Source organism: Sceloporus occidentalis, unplaced genomic scaffold, assembly GCF_023333645.1.
Source record: "Sceloporus occidentalis isolate IW3139 unplaced genomic scaffold, rSceOcc1.0.p SCAF_2, whole genome shotgun sequence".
Lineage (NCBI taxonomy): Eukaryota > Metazoa > Chordata > Lepidosauria > Squamata > Phrynosomatidae > Sceloporus > Sceloporus occidentalis.
In genome coordinates, this window is record NW_028316982.1 from 88,972,071 (window position 1) to 88,988,876 (window position 16,806).

The 16,806-nt window shown below is 38.3% G+C and overlaps 1 protein-coding gene across 1 annotated transcript in view; it reads left to right on the plus strand.

Moving 5' to 3' along the window:
• LOC149318657 (kinase non-catalytic C-lobe domain-containing protein 1-like) overlaps positions 1-16,806 on the plus strand; it is a 100,095-nt gene that overhangs the window by 49,498 nt on the left and 33,791 nt on the right. The window contains exons 8-14 of the mRNA XM_089510224.1: positions 3,311-3,382; positions 3,498-3,559; positions 6,847-7,005; positions 7,296-7,373; positions 11,771-11,852; positions 12,020-12,182; positions 15,226-16,088. Coding sequence (XP_089366350.1) covers positions 3,311-3,382; positions 3,498-3,559; positions 6,847-7,005; positions 7,296-7,373; positions 11,771-11,852; positions 12,020-12,182; positions 15,226-16,088 — 1,479 coding nt within the window. The remainder of the gene's footprint in view (positions 1-3,310; positions 3,383-3,497; positions 3,560-6,846; positions 7,006-7,295; positions 7,374-11,770; positions 11,853-12,019; positions 12,183-15,225; positions 16,089-16,806) is intronic.

Sequence of the window (16,806 nt, forward strand, 5' to 3'; positions counted from 1 at the left end):
ACTGCAGTACACAACTTTGCTGTATGTGTAATTTCACTCATGCCACTGTCAGCAAATTAAGGCTGTTGCATCATGGTGAGTAATTAACCCTGCATGTGTAAGAAGATGTATATGTCACTAACAGGATGCCAGCCTTAGTGGGATGTTAGGTTGCATTTTCTGTGTTTTACGATGTCAATAATATTAACATTGGCTGTCTTTGTATTATTGTCCCAAATGTAATTTGCCACACATACCGATGAAATATCTGCAGAAGTTTCAACTATGTGAGTTGGAGTATTTCATTGCTATTCCCTTTTTGTATGTTCTATTCCCTTGAGATACCCTCAAGCAAAAGTTTTAGTGTATGAAGTGTGTAATGGTGTAGCAGCAAATCAATACAGAATAATTGAAAATCTGAAGTCAATAATTAATTGCATCTCTTTTTATTATGACTATAAAGTCATTTTCTATATGTTGTCAGCTTTGAAAAAGATAATTATAAAGTAAAATCATGGATTTGGGTGTTCTTACACAGCCATTTAATATTTTATAGCTAGTGTGTCTTCTAGACTGGCTCTCATTTAAGATGTCAGTCCATTTATCCCTGTCTTTGTATTCTCAAAGTAATTGAAGTGATCTGTGTGCTCACCTGAGATTTTATCTGGCATCCAGTATTCAGGCCAGATTTTAAGTAGGTAACTCCCTTATATATTCCGAATTCTTGACTAACTGACTTGACTATCATTCTCTGCAACTCTATGGAAATTTTCTTGACAATCATTTTCTTCTACCTCTTGAGGTTCTGAGAATTGTTTTTAATGATTCTTCAGTTCCTTCTGCTGGAATATCAGAAGATTTAGAGAAGAAATTTATTATCATTCTAGTGACTTTTGAAACATTTAATACCTGCCACTGAAAGGGTCCAATATTAAATAAGCTTTGCATCCTTTGTGCTTTTAGTAAACCAAACTTTAGAATTAACATTGGGAATGGAGTCAAGTGCTGAAGATACCACATTTTATGCATCCAGCAATGTAGGAAGTGTATGAACTGCATGATTTGAGCTTCCGTCTAATCAGGTTAAAAGTGGACTGTAACCCTTTTGATATCTTCTGAATGCACCAAGTACTGCATCCATTGCAGCAAGCCTTTCCTTCTGCTCTACAGAGTGACTTGCAGAGGAGCTGCTGAAGATGAATTCATATGCCTATGCTTTGCTTAAAAGGAGGTGTAAAGGCCCCATTTGCAGTCTTCAACTTAGTGGGATTCTCCCTCAAACTGAGAGGTATTTTCTTTAGCCCATATCAACAGACTGAAAAGCACACCGTCTGGAAAAGTGCCGGCCTCTGGGGGCGGAGTCACAGTTTAGTGTCCGCATTCTCGATGCCGTGACCCCACCCCCATTGTGCCATGACGCTGCATGCCCTTCCAGACGGCGTGTGGCATCATGGTATGACTCTAGCGCAGCGCCCAAATGATGCAGCACAGAAGGGGCATCATCATGTCGCCCCTTTACGGCTATGACGCCCCTTCCAGGGAGCAGAAAATAAGCTGCTTTTCACGGCCCCAATCCAGCGGCGAAAAGGGGCGGTGACCCTGTGGCCCACTACAGTTATCAGGTACCTTTTCCACTCATTGTGGATGGGATTTTGCTTCTTGGGTGGGATCAGAGGCCTTGTATGCAATGGTCAGGATATTCTCAGACAGCCCGGGGTATCCTTTCCGCACAGATGCCCCATTTCTATCTGTTGCTTTGGCCTCCATCCCTGCACCATGGCAATTGTCTGCACATTCATCACATTGGGCAAACCAGCACATCTGCTGCCGCTCCAGGTCACTTGCTGTGAGGTTAGAATGAGGTGCCCAGTGTTGGATGCCTTGTTTTGATCTCAACAAGCAAGTTGAACCTCGTTGATGCAGGCACTGACAGCAGTGTGGAAATAGATGGTTCCAGATCTTCCCCAAAGATCCAGAGCAACAGGCAAGTTTTTAAAATGTATTGTAATCTCATTTTGCCTTGGTTCTGTTGTTGGATGTGCTGAATATCATCCATACTGTCCACATCAGAACCAAGGTATGGGTCGTGTGTTATCCGAAGAAGATGATGCCGGAATGGGAAGAGGACTGAACTTAGTCTAAGTCTTCATTTGCACTGCAGAAATAATGTCTAAGGCTTTCATGGTCGGCGTCCATAGTGTTTTGTGGGTTTTTCGGGCTATGTGGCCATGTTCTATAAGAGTTGATTCTTGATGTTTCGCCAGCATCTGTAGCTGGCATTTTCAGAGAAAGAAGATGCCAGCCACAAATGGTGGCAACACGTCAAGAATAAACTCTTATAGAACATGGCCACATAGCCCGAAAAACCCACAAAACACTTATTTTTTTGACACCACTTTAACTGTCATGGCTCAATGTTATGGAATACAAATCTATGGGATTTGTAGTTTTGTGAGTTATTTAGCCATCTTTGTCAGAGCACCCTGGTGCCAAAACAAACTACACATTCCAGGTTTCCATAACATTGTGCCATAATTTCTGGAGTGCAGATGAAGACTTAATCCGTAACATTTTGGAAGATGTTGCAAACGGTGTCCTGTTATACTTTGGTGCATGAGAAATTTCTGGTAACATCTAGTGTAGGTGTGCGAAAAATGTGGTTGGACTGCAATTTCCCACATCCTTCACCATTGGTTATGCTGGCTAGGGCTGGTGGGAGGTGCAGTGCTACTAGTTTGGGAGGGCTGTGTGAGTCCCTCCCGTGGCCTCAGGTCTAGCTGCTTTTTTTTAGCACTTTTCTTTCTGGATATTTTCACCTTCTCCTTCATACTTTTTTAAAAAATGGTGCTGGTGGTAACATTGCTAGTTCCTGGATATCTTTCAGCCCAATCTAACAAACCTCTAGCATCAATAATGATGTTAGGCATTCAAACAGGGAGAAATAGTTTCAGGGTTAAGACGGGTTCCCTGGTTGACTCTTAACTAAAAGGTGATTAAGCCAATCAAGAGAACTGTTAATTGCCTATCCTCAGTATATTCTTCAGGGAAAACCTTAGAAAAACATTCAGTAGCATCTGCTTATACCTTTGCTATAGTATATTTGCCTGATGTGGAGGAAAAAAATACCTCTTGCTCTTAAGACAGTGAACAATTCAGGAATAAGCTCAATTAATTCAGGATCTTTCAGAGCCTTACATTTTTGAATCCATTTATACATTGCCAGAAAAGTTTATGAAGAGCTTTTATTTTCCCCTTTCTTCACTATTCTATTTATGCATAAGTCCTTATTAGATTCTTGACTATTTACATATTTCCATTATATGTTTTTCAGCATATTTGTGTCTAGACTCTGTCATGATCAACTGTGATGGAAGCATTCTCTTTGTTCCACCTAAAAGTGAAGGTAAATGCAAGCTGCTAATCTATTTTATTTTAGTGATTATCAATTCATTACCTGCTATGTTAATGCATATTAAGTTTTTGTTAAAATTAAAGTGGATTTATCTTACTCTCTCTAGGCTCTTATGATATGTTTTATTTGGCTCCTGAGATATCAGAAGAGGATTTTGTCACTGAAAAGGTAACCATAGCCTTGTAGTGTAATTAACAGATCAATTATAATTTTATATTTACTTTGCCTTTATTTATTGCACCTTGGAACACAATCTCATTCTTTAAAAACACTAAAATGCCAGTATTTTAAGCTTTTTCCAGATAAAAATCTCTAACTGTTAGCAATCAAAAGGTGAGCTATTCCATCGTTCCTTCTAGTGCTTTTTTTATATATATAAGAAGAATTAAAGATTGAAGACATCTCCTTGTAAATCTCTGAATGAGGCAGGCTGATTGTTTAATAAAAGCTTCATCTGGATACACCCAATATCTCAGTTATTATATAGCTGAATGCTAGCAAAAATCAATTTGATTACTTTTGCTTTTATTAAAAAGCCAAATAGTAATAACACAAAATCCTGTATTAGACCAGGACCATGCATTGATAGAGCAGAGATTTTACCTTTTGATGGTCATAATCCAGATTGGGGGTTTGAAAAATCAAACAATTACTACCTGTGTGAAGACTGTCTCATCTATTTTGACCATAAGCTTCTAATCTAAACAGAACAACTTTGTTACTGACATGAGACTTCATTTATTGAAGATTTAGTTCAACCTGAAATTGAAAGTACAAGTCATGGATTAGATGGTGGATATTTTATAGATGGTGGATTTTTGGTTTTGCTGGATATTTTAAATACCCTGCGAAATATCCCTCTACATGGTTCCTTTAAAGTCTAGTTATAATTATACTTATAAAGATTTAAAGTAAGGAACATTCTTTTAGTTGAAACTACAGCTATATAGAATAATAAAGGAATTGCCATAACTGGAGCTAAATGCATGAATATAACTGTTAGATCCTTTGTGTCCAAATAGGAAGTTTGATATGCACTTGCAAACATTGTACTCATGCAGTCTACGCATTCCTTTGATTCATCAATGGATGGGTGCAGCTTGAAAAGCATAGCCCTACAGTGATAATACAAATATAAGACATACCAAAGATACAGAAATGAATACCATATTCTTTTGTACATGACCCATGCCCAGATTCATTTTAAATATGCAATGTGATGAGTCCATAGTTACTATTAAGCTTCCCAATTTCCTACCAGATCTTTTCTGATTCTTCACCTACAGGGCTAGGCTAGACAGTCTGTGTAGGTTACAAGAGCACAAAAGGTAAAGGTAGTCCCTTAACATGAATGTCTAGTCATAACCGACTGTAGGGAGCAGTGCTCATCTCCGTTTCTAAGCTGAAGAGCCAGCATTGTCCGAAGACTGCTCTGGTGGTCATGTGGCCAGCATGACTGTGCCAAACACTGTTACCTTCCCACTGAAGTGATACCTATTTATCCACTTGAATTTGCATGCTTTCAAACTGCTAGGCTGGCAGACTAGTGATGGGAGCTCATCCCAGCATGCGGCACTCAGGCTCAAACTGTCAGCCTGCCAATCTTGCAATCAACAGAGTCAGTGTCTTAACCACTTGAGCCACCACATTACAAGAGCACAAAATGTACTCTTTGCATTTTTAAAATAATTCAGGTTATTTCCTTTCTTACCTGTTCTGTAGGGTAAAAAACGTGGCAGAACAATATAATGTTGTCCTTATTTTCTGAGTAATTGTGGTTTGAGAGTACAAGAGCATAAAGAAAATGGGATTATGTTGGTCCATTATAATAACTTTGGCAAACATACCGTACTAATACTGTATGCAGTGGGCTCTTGTAACACCTTTGAGACTACCTGAGAGATGTTGGTAGCATAAGCTTTCGTTGACTTAAGTCTGCTTTATCAGATATATAGGGACAGAGCTTTATAGCTATGAATGAGTGGGTTGTGTATGAAGTAGCAATAGAAATACAAAACTTTGGATATGGTGATGAGATGACAACTTCCATTTTTAACTGTGGTTGATTTAACTATGGTTGGCATTGCGTGATTGTCACTTGCTATTTGATGTTCTTTTTTGTTGCCTGTTTTATTGAACCATTCCCTGTATTTCTATGTATTATCCTATTATTTCTTAGATTGTATGCCATAGGCAGGTTTACTCTTTTATATTTATTGTTTTTATGTACAGCGCTGTGCAAATCTACAGTGCTATATAAAATAATAATAATAATAATAATAATAATAATAATAATAATAATAATAATAATAATATAGGCCAGTGGCCATTGGGAGACAGAGGTAGGAGGAAAGATGTTGCTTAACACCAGGGTGATAGATAACCATATGAATGGTGAAAGGAGTTATTGGAATGTAGTGTGACACTGGCTGGGAACCAGAAAAGAGATGTGATAAACTATTCAAGAGCACCCTCATGAAGCATGGGTGTTAACTAGTGTTATAATATGTGTAATGTGCCAGGAAACATTGTCTCCATTCAACTCAGGGGTCATACAGACTGGCTGCTTGGAGCGGCCTGAGGCCGCTCCAGCCCCAGTTGCCCCTGATTAGCATGGGACCGTGGCGTCCACGTGGCCCACTCCCAATCTGGGATGCCACTACCATCCTGAACAAGACACCAGCAAAGAGACGACTTTCCCTGCTTATTTTATTCCTGGCTTTTCCTGGCCAGGCATGATGTCTGTGTGGCTTCCAACTACTCTGCAGGTGTGTATTGTCTGCTGGAAGTGGCTGGAAGCTGCTCTTTGCTGCCCATCTCTTTGGGGCCTTAGATGGATTGGAGTTTGTGGAAACATTCCAGTTCTGATATTTCTCTGTCCAACCTTCCTTCGTAGTTTTTTCGTTCAAGGACTGATGTTCTTAGGTCCAAGGTGGAATACCCAGGAAGACTGAAATGTTCTGCAACTATCTTTTGTGTATTCCCATTCCTAATGGTCTCTGGTCCCCAGACCAGACCTCTCTGGTGTCCAGAGTCAATCCAACACTTAAACCACTACACCATGCTGGCCTTCAAATTCACATTTACCTGGATTTAAACTACTCCCAAATCATTACCAGTAGCAGTGCTCTCCATCAAAGTTGGTTGTGGCATTATTGTCACTGAGAAGTCAGTTCACAGAATATTCCAGCAGTGGCTAATTAGTGGTTAGGGCATGGTTTCAGGAATCATGAGGAAAAGCTCACAATAACATTCCACTGTATCCTGACCCCAAGGTATGCCCTGGGTAGACTTGGATACCTGTGCTAATGCTAGCAAGAATGTCAGCACAGCCATTTGTAGATTATTATGACCGAAAACAGACTGCTTTAAGTATATTAATTTAAAGCAAGGTGCACTCTAAATGGGAGTTGTCCAGTGACTTACTTGCCTTTTCACTGTGCCATTTCCAACAGGTCTGTATTTACTGTATTGCTGCAATTTTGTGGAGAGCAGCAAAATGTAATTTTCCACCTGATCGCAAACTGGTGTTGCCAAGGAAACTGAAGAATTTCCTTCTGCATATGGCAAGAAGAAAGTCAGAAGACAGGCCTTCTCTGGCAGATGCAATTAAGGTGAATTGAATTAAGCTGTTAGAGATTTTTAAGTGGTTTTATCCTGTTTTGTAGTGAAGATGAATTTCAAATATTTTAGTTAACAGTCTGAAATTAAGTGCAGTCTTGCCTTAATGGGCCCCTTGAGATTATGTGTGTGTGTCTGTTTATAAATAACATTGAAATTTAACCATTTCAGATTAATTGTAACAAAGTAAACTTCATAAATTAAGAGAATTATAACACCATTTCTGTATTGTTGAAAGTACCACTTTCCCACTTAACATGATTGTGATTTTTCATGTTGTTAGACATGCGACAACTATCTACTTGAACAAAGTATAAACAGCAAGAAGGTTCTGGCATTTTTACCCAAATATGCCTTTCAGGTATTCATTTTCTGTTTGTTTATGTGTATTTTGTTTATTTATATTTTTATTCCTATTAACTCTTTTCAAATTACACTTGTTACTTGACTCAACAAACTTTTCTTTTTTTGTTTTACATCAGATCAGTAAACAGTTTTCAAACATTGTTTAAAGTCTTGATTATGTCAGCCTTAATGTTTAGAAAATTAAACATTTTCTTCTGTTTATTACGACCTCTGACCTAAATAAAGATATTATACTGTGCTGGGTATATTGCACAAAACCGCTAATTGTCACATATTTAAGAATAGTTTTCAGCGTCCTTTATGTATCTGCTTTTCTCAGCATTTATAAAATTATTCCATCATGAAAGACAATAATTATCTGTTAGTTAGTATGTGCATCACTACAATATTTGGACATGATTCAGATATTTGTAGTTTGCATATTGTTACAGAGGCACTCCAGACTTGCAGATGCTTTTGACCATACAGTGGGCCCTTCCTTTACAGGGGGGATCCATCCCCCCCTATAATGGAAAAAAAGTGTATGCTCGAGCCCCATCAAAAACAACAGGGTGTGTGCATGCAGTGCAGCATGGTGCGCACATCATTGTTTTTCCCGCTGCACAGTTTCAGCATAAGCTGAAACTGTGTATGGCACGTGCACACTGTATATTGTTAGTTCTGTTACTTTGTCATTGTCCTGACATCTTACTGCAAAAATTCATTTTGTTTTGGAAGACACAGCCTAAAAGAACGCACAGGATTCTGGATAGAATACTCTAAAGGTAAAAAAGATTAGGTTTCAGGGAAATGAGACACTGGAATCATGTTGTGCGTTAGATTATGTGTATATACACAAAATTTGCTAATCTTGACCCTGGTATAGTTATTTACATGTAATGTTTAAACTGTATGCTTTATGCAAAGATTTGTGATCTGTATCAGGTTGAGTATCCCTTACACAGAATTCCAAAACCCGAAATATTCCAAAATCCAAAGTTGTCCGCATGGGTGGCTGAGATAGTGACAGGTCTTCTTTCTGATGGTTCATAATACACAAACTTTGTTTCATTCACAAAATTATTTAAAATATTGTTTATAAAACTACCTTCAGGCTATGTGTATAAGGTGTATATGAAACATAAATGAATTTCATGTTCAGAATAGGCCTCATTGTTAGTCAAAGAAAGTGGGAGGGGGGACTAGGGGAAATTAGCTTTTGTAAAAGATGGTTTTACAAAATGTGGTTTTAAAGATGATCTTTAGAACCATTTGCACCTGTGTGTACCAGTAATAACTGAGGCGAACCCAAGGTTTGGGGTGAATTAAGAGTTTTATTTAGAAAAATGCAGAGTGCAATTACATACACAAGATAGCCATTCAAACAGACACTGCATTCAGAGCTAGCCGGAATGGAAATACGGAAAAGTGATAGCAGAGTTTTAGGGATTTGCGGTGGAGTGATACTATATATACTCGACTATAAGTTGACCTCATGTATAAGTCAAGGGCAGGTTTTGGGTCCAAAATTATGGATTTTGCCATGACTCATTGATAAGTCGAGGGTAAAACTTGGAGGCTCCTTCAGTGTGTGTATGTGTGTGCACAGCAAGAGAGATTCTAATTGAGGCTTTTTGCTTCAGCGTTTCAACTTCAGTTTCACTCTTGACTCCCCAGACAATAGCAGCCGGTACAGACGGAAGAAGGACTGTTCATTTGTTTAACAGCAGTCAATCACCCAGGACTTTTTCTGTTTCGTTCAAGAGAAAAAGAAACATTCTCCCAACCGCGTGGGGAAATCTGAAAGAGCTGCTATCATATTACCTTACCGACTCTTAAATAAGTTGACCTGGGATTGGGGGTCAAATTTGGGGCATAAATTTTTAGAGTTATAGATGAGTATATACAATAATTACCTGTCCAGTGAGTAGACCACAGAAAGCTGGAGTGGCTAAGACTGAGGGCAACACATGAGGAGGTGTATGCTGGCTTTGTCTGCAGAGGTTAGGTTTTGAAAACAATACTTATAACTAAAATATAGCCCCCAAGCAATGGGCTATCTTGCCAGGTAACAAACGCTGGATGTCCTTTCCTAGGAATCCTAGAAATCGACGAAGGGATTCCAGACTGGTTGATGGCTTTAACAAAACAGTGACAAAAACAGTGACTGGATCAGGATATACACAGAATGGACGAACAGGGAAGTTTGACTGAGAATACAACAGGGGATAGGCAGAGAAGTTGGTTTACTGCTTTGGGTGAAAGTAGATCCTTTGCTTCAAGTTGCAAGAGCAAATGCAGATGATTTAGGGAAAGGAAAGAGCGCTTAATACACCCATCTGGATTTGGTTGTCTTATTTACTTGGGTGTGCACGTGCCTCAGGACACACTCCTTTTCTTCTGAGAACCTGACCTAGTGTTCCTGAGAGGTCATCAATCTCTCAAAACATGTTGTCTCCAGATATGAAATATGCAGACCCAAAATAGAGTGTGGAGTATTCAGGATGTGCTAACACCATCTCCAAGGTATCTCATTATGTATATGCAAATATTGCAAAATTAAAAAATAAATAAATCTGAAATCTAAAACACTGGTCCCAAGTATTTCAGATAAGGAATACTCAACTTGTACCCATACTGGCCTATGTTTTATTTTTGTCCTGACTATAGTAGACCCATTAAATCCATTAGATTTACCTATGTACTGACTCAACATTCAGCAATTAACTGAATGGGTCTACTCTAGTTGGGACTAACCAATAGGATTCCACCCACTCTTATTCATGTGTAATTGAAGATACAGTACATGTGTTCAGACTGGGGTGTCTGGGTTTAAAAATTTAAGTACAAGTATTCAATCTTCTTCTTTATAAATCAATAAAAGCAGAAATGAGGAATTTGAGGGTCTTCTGTATTGTTTTAAAATTTAAGCAGTTACTTATAAAAGTAAAACTGCTACCCTAAAGAGAAATAAATCTTAGCATGGTAGGTATGGCTTACTTCTCCTCTGTAAAGCAGTATGAATTTAACTAGTTCAGTTGTAGATGTGTAAACAGATTTTTATGTTATCTGTCTACCAAAAACACTACTATGAAATTTTCACAATGTAGTAGAAATATTAACAAATATTTTAAAAAATATTGAGGAGAATTAAGTATGAAAGAGAAAGCAAGAAAGACTCAAAATAGTTTTGCAGTTTAATTTAAAAATAAAGAAGGGGCAGGATGGAGTTAAGTAAACCAACTATCTGCTTAAGTCAGTTGGCTGTTGCATCACCCTGAACTGGAATACAGTTCTAGACTCATCCGGGCCAATCTTTGGATTCAAAGCTACTGCTGGTTGAAGGCTGTGCTGAACATGTTAGGTGTAGGTCTGTCTACCAATGGCTTTCCTTGTTGATGCTTTTAATTTACACACTCTTCTTCCAAACATTCTCAGATTTTCCTCCCATGAGTGTAGAAAATGTCCTCTTCAGAATTTCCTGTGGTATCTCCTTGGGGATAAAATGGCTTATGCTGTATGGAAGCTAGCCATACCGAAAATAAAATGAACACGTATTCATTAGTTCACAAGCACGTGTTTCTTCTGTCCAGGTACAGCTGTACATTTGATTGATAGTCTTGGTGTAAGAGGATTCTTCTGTTTTGGTACAAAATAGGAATACACATTCATACAGCAATTCTCACAGATATTTGAATATGTATGTACACTGTGAACACATGTACAGTGTGTTGTGTCAACAACCTTCATTTCAAATTGACTAATAAGGAAATTAAATGGAAATGGATTGTAAAACATCAAATTACTTTAATAAGAAGCCTACAGATGCAGCTAAGAATCCATTACATCACATGTTCCTCCACTTATTTCTTTTTCTCCCTCAAGAATTTGGGATGCTAAAAAAATTTTGTCAACTCTGTATATTGTACTTTGCCATGTTTCTGAGCAGTCCTAGACAGCTCTAACTGTGTCCTCCAGCCATGTCTTTGTAGAACCTAAAAACTGCCTTTCTTCAAAGTCCTGTTTGCTCTCTTATCTCTGCTAGCCTTGCTTTCTGTAGTTGAGTCTATGGTGTGTGAATACATTTTGGAAGCTGACAATATCAAACTGAGTCTATTAGGACAGCATTGGCTTGTGGGGTTCATGTTCCATTAATTATAAATGTGGAGTCTCATAATATTAAATTACGTGCCTTATGAAAGTGGCAGGAATGTGGAAAGAAGGAGGGGCCTTGAGAATTAATGCCTCCCTTGATTTTCCACGTCTGCTGTTGTCATGGCATCAGAATAGGAGCATGTTGAGCCCTCAGGACAAAGGAGTGCAAACATGACCAAATAAATGTCTTTATTGTTGCAATTTTTAAAGATGTGTTTCAGATGCATTTTATATATTTTTATATTGTTTTGCTGCTAGGCTTTCAAAGAAGTGGATTCTTTTAACGATAGCTTGCCTTTCGATTTTCAAAGTGAGAAAAATTCAGTGGATGATAACTTGGGTGAGTACTTGTGTAGACCAGCCAGTATTCCTCCAATGTTCTGTGAGAACACTGGTTGCTATCGAGTCTAGTCCTCTTGGGAAGAAAATTCTTGTATGCCAGCAATTGTTTATCCTCTCTGCTAAATACATTATTTTGTCTTTGTGTTCATCCTGTTCGCCTGTTAGGATTTTTACCTATGAGCAATGAAAGTAAACTGATAGCAGTGAAAGGACCAGTGCCGTGCCAGCTGCCTTTAAACAGAGGAAGCACTTCATTGCCAAATGCTTTCACTTCTTCAGCAACACACTTTAAGCCTATTATCGTGCATCAAAATACAGATAGTAAAAAGTAAGTGTGTCCCTGTGATGTTTGGACAGTAAAAAGTCAGATTAAATGTGGAACAAATTAGGCATTTTAAAAAATAATAATATGGTGACTACTTTTTGACCAAAGTGAAGCCAGATATATCCCAAAGATTTCTGTTTCTATCGTAGTTAGTCATGTCTGGCTATGTAGCCTGCTGTTTGCAGAAGGGGGCTCTGTTTTGCTACTTATGGCTTTTGGACATCATGCTATAATGCATTAATACAATTCGCTAATGGATTCAATACATGGATTTCTAGTTTTTTATAGTTAGCATTTGGGCTTGTCTCCTGTATCTTATATGCAGAGTTTTTCCAGAAGTTATACAAAAGAAAAATTCTTTACCTCTGTAGTGAACACTTTGTCTTATGTGTTATCAGCTGTTATAGAGGATCTATAGTTACTAGTTTTCATCTAAAAATTATTTCCATCCCAATTCTTACTTTTTTCATTAATTATTCTAACCTAACACAAAATTTTCTAGTTTTTTGGGGCTTTTCTAAGACTTCAATCTGTGATTCCAATTTTTATTTTACTTACCAAGAGCGTAGTGTATCTTCTGTACATCAAAAGAAAACAATTTTCACTTACCTCCCATAATAATAATAATACAGTTTATTTATAGACCGCTATTCCGCAATGATCATAGCGGTGTACAGAACAAAAATGCAATACAATACAATCTCTCTCCCTCAAGAAGGTGGCTGAAGGGAGGGCTTGTCTTCTTCCAGGCAGGCCTGGTGGAGCTAGCCTGCCTCTCTCTCCCTCAAGATGGTAGATGAAGGGAGGGCTATCTTCTTCCAGGCAGGCCTGGTGGAGCTAGCCTGCCTCTCTCTCCCTCAAGATGGTAGATGAAGGGAGGGCTATCTTCTTCCAGGCAGGCCTGGTGGAGCTAGCCTGCCTCTCTCTCCCTCAATGAGGAGCATCACCCAAGAAATTCACTGTCAGCTCCAATAGTGGTTGTTGCACTTATTCAATGTGGTTTTGTCAGATCTGTTTTAAAGCTACCGAGACTAGTGGTGACCGTCACTTCTTTGGTAAGCAATTGCATTGTTATCAGCTCTGTGAACAAGTGTTTTCTTTTTATCTGTTCTAAATCTGTTCCTATTCATCAGGCTGACTGAATTATTTTGCTTCTTACAGTATATTGAGAAAGCTTTTCTTCTTGCTATGCCATTCATAATGCTATAAACCTGTGTGTCTTCTCTTAGTCATATCACCTTTTTCTTTACTGAAGCAAAAAGCCCTTGCTGCTTTTAACTTCTGATTGTTTTGACTCATTTATCATTGTAGTTGCTATTTTCTGCCCTTCAGTTCTGTAAAAGTGAGCTCAGAGCATTGAGACTAGATGTTAAAAATGATGTGCATGTTGCAAATCCTATACTAGTACCTAGACCAGGTACATGGTTGCATAAATCAGCAGCAGAAGTTAAAGAAAGAAACCAGTTGTTTCTGGTTTGGGGTGGGGGGAAATCTAACATTTTCATTACAGATGGAAAGGCCTGGAAAACCCCCAGAAAAAAGTTTTTCCCTAAAGCCTTATTTTTTGGAATTATTGAAAACTTGGGATAACAAAATATTTTCTTTAAGATTGAAAAATTAAAAATTTAAAACATGGTGTTCATATATTTATTCCAATCCCCACCATTATTTCCAACATCTATGTAGCAGGTATTCATTTAGGTAAGACAGTATGTAGCAGTGTTACTCAAAGTGGTCACGGTTATCTGCACACTAACAGCAGGATGTGAACCATTGGCTGCTGGTGCGTGGCAAATTTCCAGCGAAGAAAGAAACAGTTGTACCCAATAGGCATAAAAATAGTACTCATTGCTGGAACCTGGCACATTAAAAGGGGTGGGGGGAAAGAGTTTGCTTGTATCAGATAGTTTGAGAAGCGCTGATGTACAATATCAGATTATTGTAATTCCTGACCCTTGGTTTCCTTTTTTCTCTAGGACCTTCTTTTTATGGGATGGGTGCTTTATGTCCACTTGACACAGGCTAGAGGAGATAAAATAATATTCTTTGTTTTTGCTGATGTTGATGGTTCCTTCTGTTCATACTAGTTTTGTTTGTTTGTTTTTTGCTTGATTTTCATAAACTAACAAAAGCAAAGAGGTCCCTAACAGCAAGTCTTTCTTACAGTTCAGGATTTTGTAGCTCCTTTTGTAGGAAAACATAACATTTTAAAAGAGGATTCCATTTTTTATTATTTTCTGAATAAACTGTACTTTTATTATACCAAACAAATGCCAAAGCACATTTTATGACTTCCAGTCTGGAAAGGTTGCTAACACTGCTTCCCCCCCCCCCCAACTGTTCTGAATCCTTCCCCCACCCCATAGTTTTCCATTTATTTATTTATTTATTTATTTATTGATTGATTGATTGCAAATTTTATGTCTAGTTTAGTGAATTGGTTTTCACTTAAAGCAAGATGCACAGAGAGCAACCACCTTATTTTAAAATAAAATCACACTTTCAGGAACCTCTTGGGATCATGATTCTGCTTTAAAACCTGAAAATCAAAAATTTCAGTCAGCAGCTGCGTGGAGCAGCTGTGTTGCTCACCCTTCTTCTAGATGGACAGAGTTACCATTTTGAAACTTCCCATTTTATCTTTAATCTCTTAATAGGTGCTAAGAGATGGAGACCTGCAACAAAATTTGAGAATTGTCTCTGAACTCCAGACAGACTGAAACTGAAACCTTATTGTATTTTTGAAGAAACTCTTTCCTACACCCTCTTAAAATCTTTCTGCCCTTTGCTAGTGTTTAAGGGCTCAGTATCATGGCAAGCTGCATGTCCACCCCTAAAAAAAATCTATGGGGCTGTACACATAGCCCCTAAGCGATGGTGCAATGCCAGCCATTTCCTAGCTGGATCAGGGCCGTGTCAACCGCACAGCTGTTTTGACACAGCTGTTCCAAGACTCGTAAATTAAAGAGACTTGTTGAAATTCTTCATGTTTTAGACAGGTTTGGGTTCTGATTGTTTCTTACAAAACATGGTGCTTATTTTTCAGAAATACCACTGCATCTGTGATGGTACAGCATGAAACAACTGTGGAAGGAGTGGTACCTGTGAATAAGAAAAATTCAATGCATTTACAAATTGAAACTGAAAATGAAGAAATTGAAGACTGTAACATGCCAGCTACTTGTATGACACCTGATATTCTGGCGTATGATACGCAAAAATATTCAAACACTAGTTCATCCATAGATAAATTACCATTGCTCTCTAAATCTTCATGTGTCTCTCAAGAGATGTGTATTTCACAATCACCTTCTTCCAGTATTTCAAACTGTACTGTGCCATCTAATATGACTTTTATAAAGAACTTTCTTTTGAAGCAGGACCCAGAGACAAGGGTCTTAACGCTTGTACCAGTACAGATAGCTGTGTCAGAGCAAATATCAAATAAACCCCTCCATTCAAAAACAGCTTACAGTTGTTCCAGTTTGCATGTCCTCCTCTCAGATTCTATAGTGAGCTGTTCTGCTGACAAATCCCTGCATCATAAATCATCTGTAAACAACCTGAGAAATTGCAAGCATGCAAATGAATTTTGGGACACAAAAGCCCAGATTAACAGTTTCCCCTCAACAACAATTAATAAAGAGACTCAAAGGAAGTGTTCTGAAATGGATGCATCCCACATACTTAGTAATGCATCCAGTACAGCTGCAGAGACCAGTGTCCCCTTATTGGATCATACATCACATACCTACATGGATCAGAATTCTGCTTCTCCAGTCACACTAGGAATGTCATATGAAAATAATGGGATAAATGATGCTATCTTGAAGAACATGGTGCATCTCATGAAAGAAGAGTTCTCTTTTAGTGGATTCTGTAAAAATACAGATGAAGTTCTGGCTATAGGTATGCAAAAAATATGATATACCATCTCAATAGACAGATTGTCATTAATAATAATAATAATATAGTTTATTTATACCTCCCGCCTCGCCCACGGATCGAGGTGGGATTACAACCTTAAAAGACGCTTAGTACAATTTACAATCAATACAACAATAAAACACTGAATTTACCAAGAATTCCTATTCTCTAAAAATTACAATTCGTCCATTAGCAAACAATCAGAATCAAGGAAGAGCAGTCGTCATAACCTTTTTATATGGAATTCAGCGGATAAGCCCGCCAGAAGAGATCCGTTTTGAGTGCCTACTTAAAGGCCTCTAAGGTAGTAATGAGCTGGATCTCTTCCGGTAGGTCATTTCATAATCTTGGGGCCGCGGCAGTGAATGCCTTATGTGAAGTTGTCATTAACCTGGTATTATAACATTCTAGTAAGAACTTCCCAGATGTTCTAAGAGTGCGGGGCGGATTATGTAGGGAGAAGCGCTCCCGCAAGTAACTCGGGCCCAAGCCATGTAGGGCTTTAAAGGTGATAACCAACACCTTGTATTGCACCTGAAAGCTAATTGGCAGCCAGTGAAGAGATTTCAGTACTGGTGTTATATGGTCAAACCTAGATGTTTCGGTGACCAATCTGGCTGCTGCATTTTGAACCAATTGACGTTTCCAAATTTGGTACAAGGGGTAGCCCCAAGTAGAGCACATTGCAGAAATCTAACAG